We start from the raw sequence: 24,034 nt of genomic DNA, 5'->3' as shown, positions 1-24,034 counted from the left end.
TCATTTCATAACACACGGTTTAACATTAATATAATTAGGTCAAAAGGGGACATAAAATGATTTGGATTACATTTCCAAAATAGGAAATTGAATTTTCCCAATGCAAAATAAGAAAGAGGTGTGAGGGGGAAAAAAACAAAACTGTATTCTCTTTGAGTCAAAGCATCTGCAGTCTAAATACAAACTTTGTTAGTCATCTCTCTCCGTTCATGTTCAGGCAGATTGGGATAAATTATGTAATACAGACCAGAAAGATCATCTGCTGTGTTTCTGGAGATCCAGGTACTATTGCTCACCATTTCCTTTATGACCCTGTCACTGTCACTTCATCTAAACTGAACACATTTTCCAAGTATGTAAAATGAGGAAATTGGAATAGATGATTTTTAGCTAAGATTCTTTTCATTATTCTATTAATCTACCCTGAGCATAGGATGGGCTGACCTTTGGTGCTCAGTAGAACTTCTGATGAACAAGGCAAATTGAATCATAACAAATTATCAGAAAATGGCTTGGGGCAAAGGGGAATGACACTGGATTTGGAATTGGAGGAATTCTTTTCATGGTCCACTTCCTATTTATGGGACTGTGGGCAAGCCATTTAACTCATTTAACTTTTTGGGGTGTCAGTGTTCTCTCTTATATGCAATAAGGAAGTTCAATTAGATGATCTCTAAGGTCCCCCCTAGTTATAAAGTTTATAATCTGTTGAAACAAGAATTTCTTTAAACTACAGAAAGACTATTGAATGTATCCTTACCAGGAAAAATTGTGATAATTTGAGGTACATGATATTCTTATACAGGAATAAAATGATTTTGTTACTTATAGGTTCCAGTGTATAGAATAAGAACACTTCCTTGAGAGCAAAGACACCATAGATCAGTGGACAGAATATTGGCAGTTGTATGAAAAAATTAGAGATAAAGTCTGCAACTCAGTTAATGAGTAGGCTTCAGTAAGTCACTCAATGTGAGTTTTTGCCTCCCTTTTCTTTAGCTGTGCCCAAAGCCTGGAATGTTCTCCCTAATTATCTCCACAGTCTGACTTTCCTGGCTTCATTTAAATACAAATTAAAATCCCATCTTCTACAACAGAGGTGTAAAATTCAAATAGAAACAAGAGCCATTAATCCATACATAAGGTTTCTCCTAGGCTGCATGTTGATTTACTTTTAAGATGCAGTGTTAACTATTCTTTGTACTTTTACTTATTTTTCTTGATTATATATTTTTTTATTTCTTGATTATATTTTAATCTGGTTCCTGGGCTGTAGGCAAGCAGAATCGGACTCTTTGATAGGAAGCCTTTTCCAACCCATTTTAATTTCAGTGCCTTCCCTCTTTGCATTATTTATTTATCCTATTTAGTACTTGTTTGGATATATTTGCTTGCTTGTTATCTCCCACATTATATTGTGAGCTCCTAGACAGCAGAGTCTGTCTTTTGCCTTTTTTTTTCTGATGCCCAGCACCTACAACAATTCCTGGCACTTATTAGGTACTTAATAAATATTCATCGATTTACTGATTTTCAGAGTTAAAAAGAAGTAACAAAAGGCTTTCTTCAAGTCACAGAGAGTGGGTGTTCAGAGGCAGTATTTAAATCGAGTGATTCGTGGCTCAGGGGATGTCTCTCTCTCGAACCACTCCACTATGCTTCTTCTTGTTAAAATCTTTTATAAATTCAGAAATGTGATCATTTAGGTTCTTTTACAAACACAAAATGCTGAAAAATAGTGGGTCCCTTCACAGTGTTTTAAAATATGCAACAAAGGTATTTAAACCTAGGACGTATCACATTTTAATCCATTAAATTCACTCAATGTTAAATTAGAATTAAACAAATTACACATACAGGTTTTTCACACTGGGGTGAAATAGGAGGTTTCTAGGTTACTCGCAGATATATTTTGGGAAGCTCTACTTTACAGATTAATAGGATTTAATGAATTCTGACTTCTTTAATCAAGACTTTTCATTTGGATAAATTTCTTCCTCCTGCATGAATATTTAATTATAACGTTAGTTTAAAAAACAATATAACACATGGGAAAGACAATTAAAGTTGCCTATTACTATTTATTAGATATGATGGGTTTTGGGGTTTTTTTTTTTTCAGTTTTACAGGTCAAAGAGGGGAGATGGTACAGAAAAGCAATGAAACAAGGGTTGAGGAGTTCATCCTGAGGGTTTCCCTGCTGTCCAACACCTGGGCAGACTCCTCTTTGTGGTTCATTTAGTGCTATACTTGGTGTCAATGACAGGAAACACAGTCATTGTCCTGCTCACATGGACTGACCACCGTCTCCAAGTACCAGTGTACTTCTTCCTCAGTAATTTCTCTCTTCTGGAAGGCTGCTGTATGACAACCATTATTCCCAAGCTCCTGACCATCTTCTTTCTGGTGCACAAACAATCTCCTTTGCAGCATGTCTTACACAATTCTTTTTCTTTATTTTTTGGGCATCAACTGGTTTATTTCTGTTGAGTGTATTATCCCTTGATAGGTACATTGCAATCTGTAGCCCACTTCATTACCATAGCATCATGAACAAGAGGGTCTGTTTCCTGTTGGTTTTATCCTGTTATATTTTGGGTTTCATCCTTGTCTTCAGTCTTACTTTAAAGATGTCTGCCTTATCATTCTGTGGACCTAATAACATTCATCATTTCTTCTGTGATCTGGGTCCTCTGACCCATGTCTCATGCTCTGATGCTATTGGGGTGGAATCATTGGGCTTTTTCTTTGCTACGTTTATTGTTCTCTCTTCTCTTGCTATATCTGTCATCTTATATCAATATAGTAAAAACAATAGCACATCTGCCTTCAGCCAAAGAACGACAGAAAGCTTTCTCCACATGCTCTTCCCATCTCATTGTCCTCTCTGTAACATATGGAAGCTCCGTTTTTATGTATGTGATACCAAAACAAGCAAATAGGTTAGATTCTCGTGGAGAATTGGTTCTTGTGAACACTGTGGCAACCCCTGTGTTGAACCCCTTCATTTATACTCTAAGAAACAAGCAGGTGAAACAGGCCTTAAGAGACGCTTTGTACAAAATTAAACTATTAAGATAGAATTGTAGAAACTTAGAATTGGCCACATTTACAATTTATCTTGTCCAACCCATAATCTGAGACATGAATTCTCTCTAGAAAATCTCTGACATGTCTAAAATCCTTGAGTGTATCCCATACCCTCTATGAAAACCTCTCACTTAAGGAAATTCATTGCTTCATTAGATAGATGCAACCTGGTGTGTCCCCAAGAAAATCTGAAGTGGTTTCACTTTGCCCTCTAGATCTACAAAGAATTTCTTACTGTTTTCTACACAAAATAACTCTCAGTAACTGAAAATAAATTCATTTTATAAGGTAACATGTCTTTTATACATATACCCCTACACCTAAACATCCCTATTTTCTATAAAACGATAAGCGCAAATGGACCTTCGTCTCTCATTTCTTTCCTTTCCTACCCAGCTAAAGGTGCCACACATATCTCTAAATATTCCATTCCATTTACTTTGCAGATATTTTGAATGTACTAAAATGAATACATGTTGTTTGTCCTAATGTAAGACAAACTGTCAATGTAGGGACTGTTTATTTTCTTTTTATGTCCCACTTCTCCAGATATAGCTCAGTGCCTGGCAGAGAGTGGGTGCTTTAAAAAGGTTGTTGATTGATCAGCAAACTACTGTGTGAAAACTTCGTGGTGGCTATAACAATATGGCCATCCAGTTAGAGCATCTCTTTAGGGAAGGGATAGAAGGGGGAGAAAACATTTATTGAATGTTTATATTTTTTGGCATTGTGCTAAGTCTTGTACAATTATTATCTCTACCTGGAGTAGAAACAGGAACAGCTCAGAAAAAAATCAATTCCAATTATACAGATGAATGGTAAGGAAGAACAAAAATAGAATGGTGGTAGTTGATGTGGAAAAGAAGGATTAAGTAAAGGAAACATTGTAGAGATAAGACATTCTTAACATGAGGACCATAAACTTATTTGTAAACATTTTGATAACTGTATTTCTATGTAATTGGTTTCCCTCCTAATCCTGTGTATTTGACCTTATGAATGTAAAAGCATTATTCTAAGAAGGGATCCGTAGGTTTTTACTTGACAGCCAGACATGCTAAGAAGGGGTAGGAGAATTTGAGGGAGGTAAATATAGAACTTTCTAGAAAAAGGGAGGTGGTGTTCCTCGATAGTTTGCTCTGGTCAGATCATATCTGGACTATGGTGTTCAATTCTTAAGGTCACAGTTTGGGAAGAATATTGGGAAGCTGGAGAATATGTAGAGAAGGGCAACCAGGAGAGTCAAGACCTGAGTAGCATACCATATAAGGAGAGGTAGAAGAAATCTTTGCTGGGATGGGGGTGGGACATAGGGAATAAGCATTTATATAAGACCAATAAGTGTGCTAAATTGTATATAAATAAAATAAGTAAATAACTCGCATGATGATCACGACAGCCTTCCATCACACACTAAATGTCAGAGAGCAGATTTGAACTGAGGTCTTCATGACTCCAGGCCCAGCACCCTATTCACTATGTCACCTGGCTGTCTGCAGAAAAGAAGAGCCATAGGACATGAGCTCAGGCATTTGATATTCTGTCCCATGGAAGAGAGACTAGAATTGTTTTATTTGGCTCCATGAGACAGAACCAGAAGCAGTAGGTGGATGTTGCACTGAGATCAATTTGGCCAGTGGTTGAACTGAAAGTCCCAGAGACAGACAAAAAAAGACAAGGCATTTCAGACTGGTTGGATTCACTGGAAAGTTCATCTAAGTTAAAAGAAGTTGAGAGAGACATTTATTAGAAAGGTATAAGTTTCAGTCTAGACATCTATATCTTCTGGAAGCACTCTGGATAAGGAGAAGAGGGCTTCATAAATACTAGAAGACAATACTTGTTGAAAAGAACTGTAGTCCTCTCTGCACAAAGTAGACCTCAGAGCTGAATCAAAACTCAAGCACAGGAAGAGACCTTACCTCCTGGAACAACAGAAAATATCACATAGTAGGGAACAGATCCAGCTGAAAGCAGTGAGATGACATCTACTGAATACATCAGTAGTTTTGCCGTGTTGTAGACATGAGATTTGGTTTCCCTATCACATGTTTCCTATGTGCTAATACCTACAGATGTTCACATATCCTGAAAATGTAAATATTCCAAACGCTATTTGTATGAAGGTCCAATGTTCCTTTCACTTCATAAACCTCTAATAAATGCTTGGTGATCAATTAATTAATTTTTTCTTAGTGATTGTGTGTATATTTGTGACAAGATAATTTCAAGGTTTGTATAGTAGTGCAAGATCTATGAGTTCTGAGTAAGGTCAATCTGGTGGTTTAAGCTCCATTTTAGAATAAAATGAGATACTATTAAATGATATAACAATAGAACAAACCTTGAATAACAAGGAAAATATACTGTCTCCTCAATGGTATAAGATTGATTCAGTTAGCTGCAGTTATTCTGTGTTTTTATTTGTGGACAAGGCATATTGAGTCAGCAAAGAACTTAAACTCCTCCTGGACTTGACTTTTTATTCCTTAGACTATCAAGATATTACTTAAAAGTTCAGGCTGTGGTTTTCTGGACCAATTCAATCAAAGGTTTCCATTTCTTCTCAAAGAGACTTTAACCTACCCTAGGGGAAGCAGATATCACTCTTAGCCACATCTCTCTCATTGAGGACAATGTCTTAAAAGTTTTCTAGGGGACATTTTACCACTTAAATGGACTTAAGGTCATGATTACTGGACAACCCTGACTATAGAGATGTCATTGTTGTTGCTTGTCCTTTGTTTTCAAGTTGATATTCATTAAATACATACATACATATATATATATATATATATATATAATATATATACACACATAGAGAGAAAGAAAGAAAGGAAGGAAGAAAGAAAGAAAGAAAGAAAGAAAGAAAGAAAGAAAGAAAGAAAGAAAGAAAGAAAGAAAGAAAGAAAGAAGGAAGGAAGGAAGGAAGGAAGGAAGGAAGGAAGGAAGGAAGGAAGGAAGGAAGGAAGGAAGGAAGGAAGGAAGGAAAGAAAGGAAGGAAGGAAGGAAGGAAGGAAGGAAGGAAGGAAGGAAGGAAGGAAGGAAGGAAGGAAGGAAGGAAGGAGGAAGGAGGAAGGAAGGAAGGAGGAAGGAAGGAAGGAAGAAGGAAGGAAGGAAGCAAAAAAAGAAAGGAAAGAAATCTTTACTGTAATTGTACCCTGAAGGACTGACTGCAGGACCAAATGAATTAATATATATAAAGCATTTTATAAATGCTAGTTGTTTTTGTGGTTGTTGTTACTGTTGTCGTCCTTGTTGACCAAGTATAGAGGAAAACCAAGAACAGAAAAAAAGGTTTTGTTTTCTCACTTTACTATGACTGAATCTCTGACCCAAATGATCTAACACAAGTGGCAGAAGATTGGAAGCACCAACATAATATTCGCCACACATGCAGCAGTCAGAGATTTCTTGCCTGCAATTCTGAATCAAGAAATATAACAGACTCTTCACAAGGAAGACAAAATCAAAACATTTATTCAGACACTAGAAAGCTAAATCCATCGTAGTAGCAAAGAAGTCAATACACAATAACGATGCAGAGGCCCCAAGCCTTCCCTCTGTTAGGTTTCCCACAAACCAACTCCTTTAAACAAATCATAAACAGGTTCCCTTAAATGAAATCACAAACAAGCTCTCAAACTTGCTAGCCAGCTGCTTATTTTCTCTCTCCCTGAGTTCTGACAGCTCTGATCAATTTCTTCTCAGCTCTGCCCCAGCTCCATCCCTTCCTGTTCCACCCCTTCCTCCCACCACAGGCTCCATGTGACAGGCAAGTCACATGGCCCTATTAATGGATGGGAAAGATCTTCCCATTTAGAAACAAAATTATGTTGACAATAAGTAAAAATACATGATCAATACAAAGATGTCAAATCTTTGTATTTCAGAGGCTGACAGGTGGTAGTAGATAAAAGACTGAGCCTGGAGTCCAGATAACTTTATTTAACTTCAAATCTACCCTCAGATACTTACAAGCTATGTGACCCTGAGCATATCACTAACCTCTGTTTATATTTCCTCTTTGGAAAATGAGAATGATAACAGCACTCACCTCCCAGGGGTTTTTGTTAGAATCAAATGAGTTAGTATTTGTAAAGGGTGTTGCACAGTAGTAGATGTTATATAAATCCTTATTCTCTTTTTCTCTCCTGCAGACCCCAGTTTACAGTGGATTTCCTCATGGAAAATGTAGCAAATGAGTAGAAAGAGTACTAAAATTTATGCCCCATTGCAGGTGATCACACTTCCATTACTATCACCAATCATCATCAGAGGTCAGGAACATCTAGAGTAACATACCTAAGAATACTCCTAGAATCTCTAACAGATTACTATAATTATAATTATTACCTCTTTACTTAGAGGTGGCAAGGTTTTCCTTGAATTGTCATTCATATAATGTTCCCTATTACCTGAGCTAGAACATCTCTCACCTTGAGAGTGATGACAAATCTCTGCCCATTTGGACACCTCTGCTGAAGGACTACCCTTGTCTTCCATGGAGGCTATGAGGCTCAGGCAAGAAATCTCTCTCATCTTCATCCAGGAACTCAGATTGTCACCAAGTTACCTAAGGATTCCTCTCTATTTCAGTCACATGTTCACCTTAATTATGCAGAGATATTTTCAGCTCAATGTTTTAAGAAAGTAAGGGTCTTAAGGAAGTCAATATAGCAGAACAGCAAGAAGAATTAAAGCCCAGAGACTCAACCATGCTTCCTCTACAAAGATGTGAAAATGACACCATACCAAATCATGACTGGAAAATAGAAGAAAAAAGTCACAGTGAGTGATTTTTTCCAACCTACTTTGGCAGAAGCAGGCTGACAGAGAGATCCCTAGAGACAGGGAACGGTTCTAGCTAGGAGCTCTACTACCTAAGAAATGAAAGAGAATCAGGCTACACACAGGGCAGGAAGCATCAGGACAAGATCATGGTGTTCCCAAGTGTTCCTGAACTGGTACATTATTCAGGAATAGGTGCTATATAACATCTCTGGGCTCACCACCTGTAAGGGAATTTGCTTGCTTAACTACATAGGCATTGAAATATATTTTGTTTCTCTTGCTTTTTTAATAAAAGCATTGGGGAAAGATAAAAACTAAATAGATAAAAAAATAAAATTGAATTTATAAAATTTAAATTAAAAAGAAAAGAAAATGCTTAAAGAAGGAACTCAAAATAGATATCTTAGAAGCTCTAATTCCATGAGAAATACAAAGACTAAAGAAGGAGCAAATAAATATAAATACTACAAATCAATGAATAGAAATCTATAGTAGACATAAAGGAAAGACGAATATGACAAGAATGATAGAAAAATATTTTCTTACAAAAAGTGCAGAAAATTAATATTTAAAAACAAACAAAATAATTTGTAGGGAACAAGATGAAGTTGAATTTCTGAATCGAGGGGAAAAGAAGGGAAGAATTAAATAATTTTTAAAAAGTAAGCATGAACAATAAACCAATATCAATGTTATATGAATTCTCCCAAAGCGTTAGCACCTAAATTCATAAAGGAAAAATCACCTGAACTACAAGAAGACATAAAGAGCAAGAAAGTGATTTGAAGAGGATTCAATGTCTCTCAATTTTGAGGTAAAACTAAGAGAAAGGTAAACAAAACAGAAAATATGAAATTGAGCACATAATTAGAGAAATTAGAGGTAAACAAATAGCATTTTCTAAAGGAGTATTTCTTAGCACTACATGAAACTTTTTTTTAATATATTAGGGCCTAAAATATCGTTTGACCCAGAGATATCACTGTTGGACTTACACCCTAAGGAATTCATTGATAAGATAAAAGTCTCTACAACAAAATATGTATAGGAGCAATTTTTTTTATGGTAACATAGAATTAAAAACAAAGTAGATGCTCATTGATTGGGGAAATAGATAAATAAAATGTGATACATAAAGGTAATCAAATATTATTGTGCTCTGAAAAAATGACAAGTGTGATAAATATGCAAAGCATAGAAAGTTCTGTATGAACTATTTGTATAATGAAGTAAGCAGTCAAAAATAATATAGATATTGTAAACAAATGTGAAAAAGAATTAATAAATGCATTCTTTAGAGATCATAACTCAATAAAAGTAGCAATCAGTTCAGGGGCCACAAACAAAAGACAGACTCAAATGTTGACTTGACAATGGAATACTAAATAAGTGAAAGAGTGAGTAAATGAGCAAATCGTAGAAACAATTTTAAAAGTATGGGAAGCAAAATTATAAGGATGAAACAACATACTGAAATGTGTAGGAATGCAACTAAAGTAGTCCTCAGGGCAAAAATCATATTGCTATAACCATATATTAATAAAATATATAGAGAGAATTAGAAAATTTAATATGAACTTTTAAAATTACAAAAGCAATAAATAAACTTAAAATGAGCACAAGTAGGAGTTATTAAAACCGGAGAAGAAACAAATGAAACAAAAAATATAGAAATGATAGATAAAACTGAAAGCTAGTTCTTTGGGAAAAATTAATAAAATTGATAATCCTTTAGCAAATATAATCAAAAAGAACAAAAGGTTACATCAACAAAATAGCAAGTGAATAAGGTAAAATCACAAAAAAAAAACTGGAGTAAGAAGAATTTTCAGAACCTGTAATGCACCGTGAAATGCTAATAGAACTAAGAATACAAAAGAAATAGAGGAATGTCTTCAAAAATATAAAATACTCAAACTAATTACGTAACCAAATTCCAGACAATTGAACAGAATTTTAATGGTAAAGGAACTACCAAAAATCCCTCCTTATTCTGAAGGATTCAAAGGATAATTCAACCAAACTTTTTGAAAGGAAAATTAAGTTTATGTTTAATTTAATTTAAATGAAAATCCATACCACATAAACTATTCTCAAAAATCAAGAGAAAAGCTTCCTGAAAGATTTCTTTTAGGGGACAACTACAGTCCTGATACCTAAAGGAAAAATATTCACAGAACTGTAAACCAATGGCATTAATGAATATCAATTTAGAAATTTAAATAAAATCCAGTTAACCATATTCCAAGAATTCAATATATCATTTATTTTGACCAAGTTGAATTTGTATCAGGAATATAAGAATGGCTCCATGTTTGGGGAAAAAATCTACAAGATAATATCTAGACAAAAACATTCAAAACATCATTATTATCTATATATAAGAAAAATCTTTGAAAATGTATAATACTCATTTGTGCCAAAATTCTACAAAATATAGATATAGAGAGACATTTTTAATATCATAAAAATCATCTAAGTAAATTGCTTACCATGTTGGGGAGAGAGAGAGGGAAAATTTGGAACTCAAAATTTTACTAAAAAAATGAATGTTAGAACATTTCCCATTAAATAAAGCAGTAAATCAAGGATGTGCACTTTGCCAGTATTATGTAACATAGGTCTAGAGTAGCAGAAAGAGAAGAAAAGAAAAAATTAAAGGTATAAAAATGGTGAGAGAAGATAGAGCTGTATCTGTTTACTGATGACATTCCAGTTTATTTAGAGCATCCTAAGGAAATCAAAAAACGCTAATTAAGGCAATAGCTTCAGGAATTTTTCAAGCTATAAAAGAAACTCTCAAAAGTCAATAACATTTCAGAATAATCATAACAAAATCCAAAATGAAATATTAGAAGGGGAAATTCCAATCCATAAAAGTGTAAATTGCAAAAAATATTTCTAGAATCAAACAACATATCCCAAAAAAGTTAGTTGTAGAGAATTCATTGCAAAGTGTTCCTAAAAAAAAAAAAAAAAATTTAAATAACTAGAAGAATATTCAGCACCCATGGCTAAGTCTAGCCAATAAAATAAAAATAAAAATGAAAATACTGCCAAAATTAAGTATTTGTAATTGTATAAATATAAAATTATCAAAGAAACACTTTATAGATCTTGATAGAATAATTACAAAATCCATTTGATAAAACAAAGTATCTTTACATGTATGGAAATAATGAAAAAGAGACAAATGGGGGAGACACCAAATTATACAAGAAAAGCATTCTTAAGAAACATATGATGTTGATTATAAAAATAGAGAGGTATATCACTGGAAGAAACTGGATAAGAGAGAATAAAAAACAATGACAACCAAAAATTCAGTGTTCAATAAACTAGAAAACAAATTGCTTTAGAAACGATTATCTGTTTTATAAAAAATGCTAAGAAAAGGGGGAAATAGTCTGGCACATATTATTAGGCTTGGACCAACACCATGTACCATATATTCTACAATATATCTTAAATGGATATATGACTTTAGTATTATGGATCAAATTATAGAAATAAAGAGAAACATATCACATACCTTTTGCAGCTCTGAGTAAGAGATATAGCCTTAACCAAACAAGGAATAGAGGTAATTACAAGTGATAAATAACTTTGGTTACATGAAATTGTAAAAGCATCTACACAAGCAAAAGTAATGCACCTATGATACGAAGAGAAGCAGTTGGATGGAAAATATATGTGTATGTTTCCATCAGATTTCTTTGATAAGAGTTTGGTATTCAAGACAAATAACAATTAAGATGTATACACATATGTGGGCATTTATACATCCACAGATATACACACACATACGTAAGTATTCACAAAGTACATTGTTAGTGTAGATGTGAATCACTGCAACCATTTTGGAAAGCAATTTGGAATTTTATGCAAGTAAAGTGCTTAAAAGGTCTATATCTTTTGATACACAGATACCATTACTAGACATATCCCAAAAGAAGTCATTAATAAGAAAGAAGTTCCATAACAAAATATTTATGGCAGTACTTTTTGTGATATCATAGAATTAAAAACAAAGTATATGCCCACTGACTGGGGAATAGTTCAACAAAATGTATACATGAATGTAATTGAGGATTATTACACAATGAAAAAATGGTAAATGTGATAATACAGAGAAGCACAGAAAGTTCTATATGAACTATTTGCAGAGTACAGTAAGCAGTGTCAAAAAACAATATTCACAATGACAATAACAATATAAACAGAAATACAATTATACTCACACAAAAATAAAAGTGAATGTTGCACAATTAAAAAAAATAAGCATGACTAAAAAAGAATATACCACCACCTCATTACTTTGTGGAAGTAGATGGTCCACAAATGCATATATTTTTTGACTATTGGATTTATTAATTTATTGATGTTATTCTGATTTTCTCCTCTTCTTTTTCTTCTTATATCTTTAAAAGTCATACTTGTTATAATAATTAACTCTATGAAGGGAGGGGAGGGGTACTATGAGAAATTGTGGTGATAGAAAAAAATTATCATGAAAACTTTTTAAAAGGAAAAATAAATTGGAGATCTAAACTCCTTAGAGTCATTAGTGTACTCACATGAATTGTCTGACATTGGAAATATTTTGGATTAACATGTTATAATAATTCTAAAATGTTATATTAACTCAATGTGACTGGTCCTGTTGAAGTCCAGGGGTGCTGGGAACCTCAAAATTGAAGGGCAACTGACTCAGGTCCTGCCTTGAATGAATTCAACCCAAGTCTTCTTTCAGTAAGAGACAAGGTTTATTAAAACACCAGTTAGGTAAAGAAAGATTTTAAGAATCCACGCTATTGATCAAGTTTTAAGAATCTGAGCATTTGCAATGATTATATTGACAAGCAGGACAGATTGAATCTGAACAGTTCAGCCTAAGGGCAAGCAAAGTAGGATCTTTTTCTATTTTTGTTTTAGTACAAAGTGCCTCTGATTAAATTATGTGAGTAAAGAAAATCTTCCCCATCATTATGTGCCTAGGAAGATTTGTAGGGAGGTCCACACCTTTTGTTAATGAGGCACTGGTTCTCAAGGGTTGTGATGCACTCTGGCTCTACTTTAGGGCTTAGTTTTTAGAAGAAGGTTTGCATGACAGATGAGATTCTGAGAAACCACTGAGCAACCCCTAGCTTTGAAAACCCAGACGCTGATGGTTCCCTCTCTGGTAACTATATATGTATGGTTAGGCAGTTTGGAATTGGTCTGTTGATTTTTGATTTCTCTCAGGTTCAGGGTAGTGACTTTTTCCCCTGAACTAAGTGAATAATGCATGTGCTTGATTAAAGTTATTGTTCACCCCTCAAAAGTTGCCTTTTCTTTTATAAATGCAGATCTAAGAACCTCTGATAGCAAGGCCCCCTGTGTATGTCGAGGTGCTTACTGATACATTCAGTGAGGGGCCAGATGGAGCTTATATACAGTGGTCAAGGAGTGGGCTCTAGATAGAATCAAAGAGTGGTGGTCTAGAGTGGGGCCAGGTGCAGACAATGAAGGCCACGGTGAAAGGGCAATTAAAAAGATTATATTGAAAAGAGCTTCAGGCTAATGCTAGACACTAGGCCACGTGGGAAAGTTCAAGGAAAGTTGGGGGAGGAGGAGTTTCTAGGGTCCATTCCCCATCAGTTCAAAGTTATCAACTTATAAATGTCAGAGTTGCACAGCTTCAGTCAACTATGTAGGTCACATAGTGTCTCAGCAAGGAGTTAGCAATGAACCAGAAATAAAACAAGGAGTTTTAGGGGAGAAAAAAAGAAAAAAAATCTCACATATGAAATAATTAGAAAGAATTTTTCGTAATTATAGCTTTTAAACACAAAATAAATTAATTCAAGGATGATTTTAAAAAGTAAGAAATGAATTTAATGAAATTTTGTTGAATCATATGATGAGTAAGAATTCAAAGACATATGGGAAGACAGTAAGCAAAATGAGTCACAGAGATTATAATAATTCAGATGAAAATAACACTGAAAGCCAGATGAACTCAGTTGTTGTAATAAGCAATATTGACATGGGAGGACAAATTATAAAGTATAGTTGTCACCCTTTGATAGAGATGAAGGGAAAGGTGCACATACTATCATAAATGGTAATTTGTCAGTTCATTTGTATCAACAGCCTCTCCCTGTGCTTATGTTAGAATATTATGCAATAAGACAACAGCAACAGCAGAAGAAGTGTTGAGGCTTACTTCAAAGTCAGTTGCCATTCAAGTGATGGTACAAAGGGGGAAAGATACAACTTTCCAAGAATTCATCCTAGAGGGATTTTCTGTATTCTGGGGAAACTCCTCTTTGAAGTCCATTTATTCTTGTACTTGGTCTCCATGACAAGAAACATGGTCATTATCACTATTACATGGACAAACCATTTTCTCCAAGCACTAATGTATTTTTTCTTCTTTAGCAGCTTCTCCTTTGCGGAAGATCAATTTACAACAAAAATAATTCCTAATCTACTGAGCAACTTTTTCTTGGGTTTGTGAAAAAGCTCCTTTGGGAGTTTTCCTTTCTTTTTTCTTTTTTTAGGTGGGGGTTATTTACTTCATTTCTGTAGGAGTATTTTCTCTGGATCACTACATGGCAACTTGTAACCCTCTATATTATCACAGGGTCTATGAATGTGAAGGTCTGCCCCTTCCTGGTTTTATTATCCAGTATTGTTTTGGCTTTCATGTTAATCTTTAGCCTGATCTTAAAGTTCTCTGAGTGATCTTTTCTGCAGCCCTAATGTTATCCATCTTTGTTTTCTTGTGATATTGGGCCTCTGATCCATCTCTCAAGATCTAGCAATAGTCCAGTGGAATCATGTAATGACAAGTAAAATAGAATCTTTTGATGTTTTTGTTTTAGTATAATCAAGAAGCATAATGCCTCTATTTGAATGTGACTGAGGAGGATCTTTCCCACCCATTGTTGGGCCTGGGAAGATTTGTAAGAAGGTCAATGCCTTTTGTTAATGAGTTCTCAAGGGATGTGATGCCCTCTGACTATAAAAAGTGCATAAAGACTCTGAGGATGAGGTTTTACTTTGGGGTTTAGTTTTTGGAAGAAAGTTTGAATGCCAGATGAGGACTCTGGGAAGCCACTAAGGAGTCCCCCCTGGCTTTGAGAACCCAAATGTTGTGTTTCCTTCTCTGGTAACTATGGTCAGGCAGTTGGGGTTCAACTGTCTGTTGAATTCAGGCAGAGGAAGCCATGTCTGTTGAATTTTCATTTCCCTCTATTTTCTTTTGAAGTTCAGGGTGTTGACCTAGGTGAATGATATATGTGCTTGACTGAAAGATTGATAAATGTGCTTGATTAAAGGTGATTGTTGACCCCTCAGAAGCTGCCTTTCCTTTTATGAATGCAGGTCTAAGAACCTGTGATAGCAGGCCCCCCTGTGTATGTTGGGGTGCTTACTGATACAAACCATTGACTATTTTTTCTTGCCATATTGATTGGTCTCTCACCCCTCACTATAACAATCATAGTATATATCAATGTAGCAATAACAATAGTGACTCTTCCCTCCAGCTAAGTAAAGACAGAAAGCTTTCTCTACATATTCTTACCTCATCCTCTAATTGATGTAAGCACTATTGTCATGTATGTGTTACCAAAGTAAGCTAATAAATTAGTCACTAACAGAGAGATTAACCCTTGTGAATACTGTAGTGATCCCTTTCTTAAACCCCTTTACTTATACTTTAAGAAACTCACAGGTGAAACAGTCCTTAAGAGATGTTCTGAACAGAATGAAACAACTGACACAAAACTGTAAAATCTGAGAATTAACAGAAAACTTAAAGTCACCTAATCTAATTCACAATTTCAAGCAGGAATGAGATTAAGAAAATCTTTGATTCCTGTCTTTCATAGTCTCTTAGAAAATCTGGAATCATGAGATGCTTACTACCTCACTAGACTGCCCATTCTGTGGTTTCACCATATGCTTAAGAAGTTCTTTGTTTTGAGCTGATATGCCTCCTGGAAACTGTTGACCAATCAACCAACCAATAAACATGTATTAAGCACCTATTATGTGTCACACACACTGTGATAATTTCCAGCGATTAGAAAAGGAAAAAAGCAAGGAGTTTACAGTCTAATGGGAGTGACAATTTGAAAATTAATATATACAAAGCAAGCTATATATATTGACCATATATATATAGGTTGATAGGAAATAACAGATAAGAGAAGTTGGTGGGGGCTTCCTGTAAAAGATGAGATTTTAGCTGAGACTTAAAAGAAGTGAGAGAGGTCAGTAGGTAAAGCAGAAGAAGGAGAGCATTCTAGGCATAAAGAACAGCCATAGAAAATGCATGGAGATATTACAGATGCACTTCACACACAAAAGAATATCAAGGAAAATTTATTAAAATTTATTAAAGTAGAGTTCAGAGTAATTGAGCACTTTGGTCAAAGCTGACTCCAACCCTCTTGAGGAGGAGAGAGTACCTTCTATGTTCATTATGAATGGGTAGCTTCCAGTAAGGCTATAGGAATACTACAATATGTTCAGATCAATGGAAGTTTCTTATACTGTTCCTAATTTTAGACCTCCTGGAACACCGTCCACTGCTGCGTGGCTTCACGTTCTTCTCTCTGATAGGCTTTCCCTTAAACAGCTCGTCAAGCCTGCCCACAAGTTTCTGACCTCTAACCTGACTGTGCTGGGTCACCACCCTAGTCATCCAAAACTGTGAAAACTTGTTTCCCACAGAGATGAGAGATGGAGTGTCTTGTTCATGAAAAAGCCAGCAGGCCACTATCACTGGATCAAAGAATATGTGTCAGTCCGTCAGTTGATCCTTGTTCTCTCTTCCTTGATCTACATCAAATGCCTCATTATTCTTCATCAAAACAGCTATACTAGCAATTAAAGAAAGGTAAATCATTTTTTTTTCCAGATGAAAAATCTCCCAATTCTTCAATCATTTACTATTGTGTGAAGGCATTACCATAGCCCAAAAAAACACAATACAAAATGTACCAGTGAACAGTATTTCTTTACTCAACTAGGCTATCCTTTGGCCCACAATGAGTCTTTCACTGATAATTTGTCCAAGACCTTTTCAACTTGATAGGAGTAACTCAGAGATTTCAATCATTCTCTCATGAATATACTCTAAGTTTAGCATTATTATACATTTATTTTACATTTTATTTTTGTTCTAAACCATAAATAGTAACATATGCATATTAGACAAGCAAATAAAAAAAACGAACTGCAAATTGCATATAATTTGGCTTTTGTTGTTGTATATGTTAACTCTATAAAAATAACAATTATACATGGTTTCTTTAAATGTCCTCTTTAAATAGTTATTTAGTTACACTAAAGAGGTACTTACTTGGGACAAGCAAACAAAATTACATGGTTTTATTTTATGATGGCAATAAACAAGCTTTGAATCATCAAAACTTTTTGATACTGGGAGGGTCTCATGGCAGTGAAATCAATGCTATAGGCATATTGGTCAATAATACAGAGAATAATTTTGGGAACTCTCAAGTGTTTATTAAACATCACAAGAAAGCAGAGACTACTTAATTGGATTGAGTCACATGACTAACCAGATAGGAGGTTAGATATTTTCTCCAAACATCAGGACCTCTCAAAGTTCTACAAACAAGAATTGTGCAGAAGAAAAACAATTTTCTCTCAGAATAGAAATAACTACAGCTACATCAACAAAAAAAATAAAATATCTATATCTCTTTTTATAAATATATATTTGCAATATATATTTATAACACATCTATAAATATATATTTTATATTTGCATATATGCATATTTTATATATGAAAAAAGTTCTTGAAACAATTGTAGACTATTAACAACCACATGAAAGAATACTCCAAATCATTAATGATTAGACAAATGCAAATTGAAAAAACGTTGAGATTTCACCTCACATTCTGCATATTAATAAACATGACAAAAGATGGCAACAATCAATAATGGAAGGGTTGTGGGAAGATAAGTGCAATAGTGTATTGTTGGTGGAGCTGTGAATCAGTGCAACCCTTTTGGAAAGCAGTTTTAAATTATGCAAAATGAACAAAACGTCAATATCCTTTGACTAAGAAAGACCATTACTAAGATTATTCTCCAAGGACACTATGGATTAGAAATCCCAATGTACACCAAAATGCAGCAGCATTTTTTAGTAGCAAGGAATTGAAAACAAAGTAGATGACCTTTAACTGAGGGTGAATAAATAAATAAACAAATTGTGGTAAATGAATGCAAAGGAATATTACTCTTCTGTAAAAAATAATGGTGAATATGATGAATACAGAGAAGAATGAAAAAATCTCCATGAACTGATGCAGATTGAAGTAAATAGAGCCTCGAAAATAATATATACAATGACTTCAACAATTAAACAGAATGAATAACCATACACACACACAAACTCACACATCAGAAGTGTGCTGTTGCTGTTGCTGGCAATCCTTCATTTTTCAAAGATCAATGACATCACAAGGTGATATCTTGACTTCTGCGTGAGTTAGATTTAAGTGAAGCAGAGCTGCACAAAGTCATCCATTCATTCTCCACTCCAGCAGCATCAAAGTCTAATGACATTTCAAAAGTCAAGATAATTAGAAATGGCCTAGAGTACAGTGGATGACTTTAGTCTTCCATGTTTGACTGAGCTCTAAGTATCTTACAGCACCCGCTTCAGCCACCTTCATGACTGTGGAACAAGCTGTTTTCATCCTCCTATTCCACAAGAGAAGTCTTTACAACCTTGAGATAGAAGCCCTCTAAATCATCACAAGGTCTGAGGCCCGTCAGATACCCCCAGGTTGGTTTAGCCCATCTGCCAAGATGATTTCTGCTTCACATGCTACAGCTTCCTGGAGCTACAGATGATAGCTGAGTGCCAAGTAGACACAAAGGTGGATAAGCAGCCCTGAAAAGGGCTTGCCAGGCCTGTTCACCAGAGGTGCTAGTCCTCCTTAACTATTTATGTAAAAGAAGAATGAATCAAAATAAGAGATATGAGAAAATACTCCCAACTAAGCCATTTGGAGAGGTGGGAATGATGTACATTACATATGTTTGTACTTTTTTCAATTTATCAGTTATTCTGATTTTTCCTCTTCTTTTTCTTTAAAATGATATATTAGGTGACTCTATGGAAGGAAAAAGAGGAGAGATACAGGGAAAAATCACCATGTTATTTTTAAAGGAAGTCAATTAAAACATAACGATTAAACTCTCCAGGTCATATCATTATTACCCATACTTTATTTATGCAGAGGTACCAAAAGATGTGCACTTATTATTTGTTCCTTTCCTTGATTTTGTTTATAAAATATCTATCCCACTTTGTAAGACTGACAAGGAAACATGTTGAAATGTGAGGAAAGCTTTTAAAAAATAAAAACAGTTGAGACAAAAGTGCAATCTTAATGTTGTACTTTCAGATTTTCAAAAGTGACCAATTAACTTCCTAAAGCTAATCTCTGCTATCTCAAGAGAATCCTCCTCAGACTTTGGGTTCTTCAACATTTTGTTCTTACCAATCTTAATGACTTCTGGGTGTGTCAAAGATCTCCCTGTTGGTCTTGGTGTTTTCTTCATGGCCTTAATAAATAATCTAGCAAGAAACATATCATAGATGCTCAGAACTGCCAGTGAAGATCAGTCCTTACCTCTGAACATAATGGTGTGAGTCTAATTCTGGAAAATGGGGTATGAAATTGAAATCAAAGAATGTATAGGTATGTATCATAGGAAATATATGTAAAGGAAAAAGTAAATCTTGCTGAGGGCACTCTGTTCTCCTTTAAATAGGCATTCATCATTTGAGCTCCCCTCATTTCACAGGATGCATTGCGCTGAGGGGTGGGAAAGGAGAATTTTCAAGACATGAGGAAAGGGAGTCAGGTCTTCTTACTAAAGTTTCAGCAAATAGAAATGTCTGATTAATCTGTCTGGATTTCAAGAACCAAAGTGTGTGTGTGTGTGTCTAAAACTGTGATTACATATGTTTTAAGTATTGTTTCAAAACTTGACTTGGGAATTGGGAGGTGGGGGAAAGGAGAAGCAAAAATAAAAATAGGCCTTGTTATCCCTGTCTGTAAGTGTCTCTCTAAAATCTTCCTCTCATAACACAGGGATATCAGAAATGCAAATGTTTTCTCTTTTTTCCCTTTATCTCAGTCTAGGTGATAGAAGATAAAAAGAACTAACAAAAAACTAGAGGAACTCAAGATTCTAACTTCTGGGTCCTGCAAACCCAGATGTGTGAGTATCTCTCCTCAATCTGCTTACTTATCTAATGGTTCCACCCTTATGGTGATATAGACTAGAGGTGCCAAACCCTGACTGGGGGCCACTGCTGCCTGAACCAGATTGAAATGTAATTCGGAAATATTTAACAAAATAAATAAAAATCAATAGACCATGGATATTGTTAATACGTGATTTTCTAAGCCAATATTCAGTCAGTAGAGATCCTTTTGGAAGGTTTAACAGGCCCCATTTTATTTGAGTTTGACTAATGCTAACAGTCCTTTCAAGCAAGAGCGTCATTGACAAAGCAGAATGGGGGCCAGAAATCTGGATGGATTTGATAGCCATTTCCATGTTGTTCTTCGGTAATTTCAATGCTGTTCAACTCTTCATGATCCTGTTTGGGATTTCTTTGGCAGTTGCTGGAGTGGTTTGCCATTTTCTTCTCCATCTCATTTTACAGATGAGGAAACTGAGGCAAATGGGTTAAGTGACTTGCACACCACTAGTAAGTGTCTGGTGCTGGATTCTGAACTAAGGAAACTGAGTCTTCTTGAGTTTGGACCCAACACTCTATCCACTATGCCACATGGCTGCCATTATTTTGCATAATGTAGCCCCATCAAGTAATTCTCAATAGCATAGTCACTGTACTACAGACTTCTGATTCACTATTAATATGATATGTTCCCTTCTACTAAAGATTTATTCTAATGCCTCATCTTGGAACAAAAGTAATCCTTGGTTCTAGAAGACTATTAGATGCCAGTTCTTATTATAATAAATAGTAAGTAATAAGTGATGGAGACTATGTGTATGATTTCACTAGTATATCAAAATCCCAGATGGGGAAATTCCATCTACTTATGCAGGTCAGCACCTTCTCTGAAACTTATAGTTTTAGAGAACCATCTAGAATAGTGATTTCAAACTCAAATAGAAAGGGGGGCATTAAATCATACATAAGGAACTCCATGGGCCACACATTGACTTAGAAAACCATGTTTATCTACTGCTTTTCTATTAATACACCAGTCCATTAAAATCAGAGAAGAACTGCATTTTAATCTTGTTCCTGTCACATTCAGGATGGCCATGGACAGCCTGAAGCCAAGGGCTGTGGATTTGACACAGTCCAGGGCACTGAGACTTTTGAATGGCTTACACGCAGTCACACAGCCCATACATGCCAAAGATATTTTCTAAGTCTCTCTGAGTTTGAGGCCAGCTCTGTCTGCCCTACATTATATTGCCTCTCAACTAATAAAACTAAGTATAAAATAAAGTGAAATTGATACTCCTTTGACTATTTTCTGGAAGGATTTATTATTATTTTGGTTAAATATTCTTCATATTTTTCAACATTAGCATAAATTATTATTTGGATCAGATATTTTCTAACAAAAACTTTCCTTAAGGATAGAATATTAATTACTTAAATAAAAGAAATATAATGATGTGATTTAAGAAAAAGGCGCTGGATTTTATATCAGCAGACTGGGACTCAAGGCAAAGCTCTTATACCTTATGACTTTAAGCAAATAACTTGATCTCTGTGAAGCTCAGCCTTCTCACCTATAAAACAGTAATAATAATACCTCCTTATTTTATGTGTCTCTGATAAGAACCTTTTCAATAGGAATGGTAAAGTATAAAGCAGTAGGGAAATGTAAGTTATTGCTTGAAAAATACCAGGAAAAAGTTTAATTTTTGTCACATCTAAAATTAGAGACAGTGGTGCAGTAGATAGACAGACAGCCTTTAAGGATGGAAGTCTTGGATTTAAGTCCTGTCTCTGACTCCTACTGACTGTATAACCCTGGATAAATCACATACCCTCGCAGTGCTACAGGAAATTCTCTAATATTATAAGGTACAGAATAACTGCTGAGCTACATTCCCCAGCTCCCTATGTCAGTGAAATCACAAGTCTACATCTGCCTCCCCAAACTGTCTAGAATATGAAATCAACCACTGAGAATGAAAATCACCATTTTTAAATGGATAATAGAAACTAAAATTACAGACCAGGTTTTGCTCCTTTTTCCTACTGAGTTAATCCCATGTTAGTCAATTCAATATCAAATAGGCTAACAATTTCACACATTTAAAATGCATGCTGACTGAGTCCTCTTTCAAACTCAAGTAACTAACTAGAAAATTTTTAGGATTAATGTTCCTTTTTCCCTCTCAGTCAGGAAGAATTCCTTTTAATTTGGGCAAAGTGCCACCTTTCTTGCTTCTCTTTGCATACAGCAAATAAGCATAAGATTGCTTCCCTTTCTTTTCACAAGATCTATTCATCAACAATGATCTTTTATCCATTACAGGTCCAGCAGAGCACATGGTGAATATAGGTAATTTGACAAATGTCCAAGAATTTATCCTGAAAGGATTTCCTGCTGTCCAACACCTGGGGAAACCCCTCTTTATGATCCACTTGTTTTTGTACTTAGTGTCCATCCTGGGAAGCATTGTCATTGTCACCATCACATGGACTGACCACTGCCTTCAAACACCAATGTATTTTTTCCTAAGTAACTTCTCTTTCCTAGAAAGCTGTTTTATAACTACTGTTATTCCCAAACTATTAGCCACTTTCCTTTCAGGAATGCAAACAATTTCTTTTGCTGCCTGCGTTGCCCAAAGTTTTTTCTTTCTATTTTTGGGGTCAGCATGCTTATTCCTTTTATCTGTGATGTCCCTGGATAGGTATATGGCAATTTGTAACCCTTTGCATTACCACAGCATCATGAACATGAGAGTCTGTCTCCTCTTAATCTTATCCTGTTATGCTTTGAGTTTCATATTAATCATTAGTCTAATCCTAATGGTCTCTCAATTATCTTTCTGTTGCTTTAATGTTATCAACCATTTCTTCTGTGACCTAGGTCCTCTGGTACATCTTTCATGTTCTGATACCAGTGGTGTTGAATCATTATCCTTTCTTCTTTCTATAATTATCGTTCTATCTTCACTCACCATAACAGTCATATCATACATCAATATAATAACAACAATAGTCAATCTTCCATCTGCCAAAGAGAAACAGAAAGCCTTTTCCACCTGCTCTTCCCACCTCATTGTCCTTTTCCTAACATACGGAAGTTGTGTTTTTATATATATGAAACCAAAGCAGACTGACAGACTAGAAGCCAACAAAGAGGCAGCACTTGTGAACACTGTCATCACCCCTTTTCTGAATCCTTTCATTTATACGCTACGAAATAAGCAAGTCAAAAAGGCCTTGAAAGATGCTCTATACAGAATTAAATCCATGAGACAGAGTCAATTTTAGAGATGGAAAGAAACTTAAAGTCATCTAAACACAAACTGATATAGGACCCCCCCCCCACACACACACACACACACACACACACACACACACACACACACACACGTAATACTGGGCCAGTGATCCTCTATACTTTCCCTGGAAACTTTAAGTGAAAAATATCTCACAACCTCCCTGAATGGCTAATTCCATTTTGGGACACCTTACATCCTTAGAATATTTCTTCTATTGAATTGAAATGTACCCTTATTAATCTTTCACTTGGTTTGAGTTTTATCTTTAGAATCTATTCTGAATAAGTATCATACTTCCATACAAAAGGCCATTATTGATTGAATAATCTTCCCTTTGTTGAGATAGACATCTAACTTAGCCAAGGAAGCCAAAAGCTAGATGGGACAAAGGGGAAGTCTTCCCAAAGTTATGTTGTATCATATAGTTTTCAAATCCTTCACTGTGCTGTAATTTGCTAACTAGCCAAGGCAATTGCAATGACCAGTGGATTCATTCCCTTATAGCCAATCTGTTCATGGTGAGCATTTTCCATAATATGTTTAGGATGATTCTTGGACACTGTTCCATTTACTTCTACTATC

The 24,034-nt window shown here is 35.1% G+C and overlaps 1 protein-coding gene and 1 pseudogene across 1 annotated transcript; both read left to right on the top strand.

Moving 5' to 3' along the window:
- Window positions 1-2,143: 2,143 nt before the first annotated feature.
- LOC140524813 (olfactory receptor 6C3-like) lies at window positions 2,144-3,081 on the top strand (annotated as a pseudogene).
- Window positions 3,082-22,478: 19,397 nt separating this feature from the next.
- On the top strand, window positions 22,479-23,441 carry LOC140514391 (olfactory receptor 6M1-like). The gene has a single exon (XM_072624718.1). It carries the CDS (start codon window positions 22,488-22,490, stop codon window positions 23,439-23,441), a length of 954 nt encoding a protein of 317 aa, XP_072480819.1. The 5' UTR covers window positions 22,479-22,487.
- Window positions 23,442-24,034: the final 593 nt, after the last annotated feature.

The sequence above is a fragment of the Notamacropus eugenii genome, chromosome 1, assembly GCF_028372415.1.
Source record: "Notamacropus eugenii isolate mMacEug1 chromosome 1, mMacEug1.pri_v2, whole genome shotgun sequence".
Taxonomy (NCBI): domain Eukaryota; kingdom Metazoa; phylum Chordata; class Mammalia; order Diprotodontia; family Macropodidae; genus Notamacropus; species Notamacropus eugenii.
Note: the sequence above shows the minus strand (reverse complement) of the source record. Positions and strands in the feature narration are given on the sequence as shown.

Excerpts from the sequence above, each read along its gene's own strand:
- LOC140514391 (XM_072624718.1), top strand. The coding sequence starts at position 22,488 with ATGGTGAATATAGGTAATTTGACAAATGTCCAAGAATTTATCCTGAAA.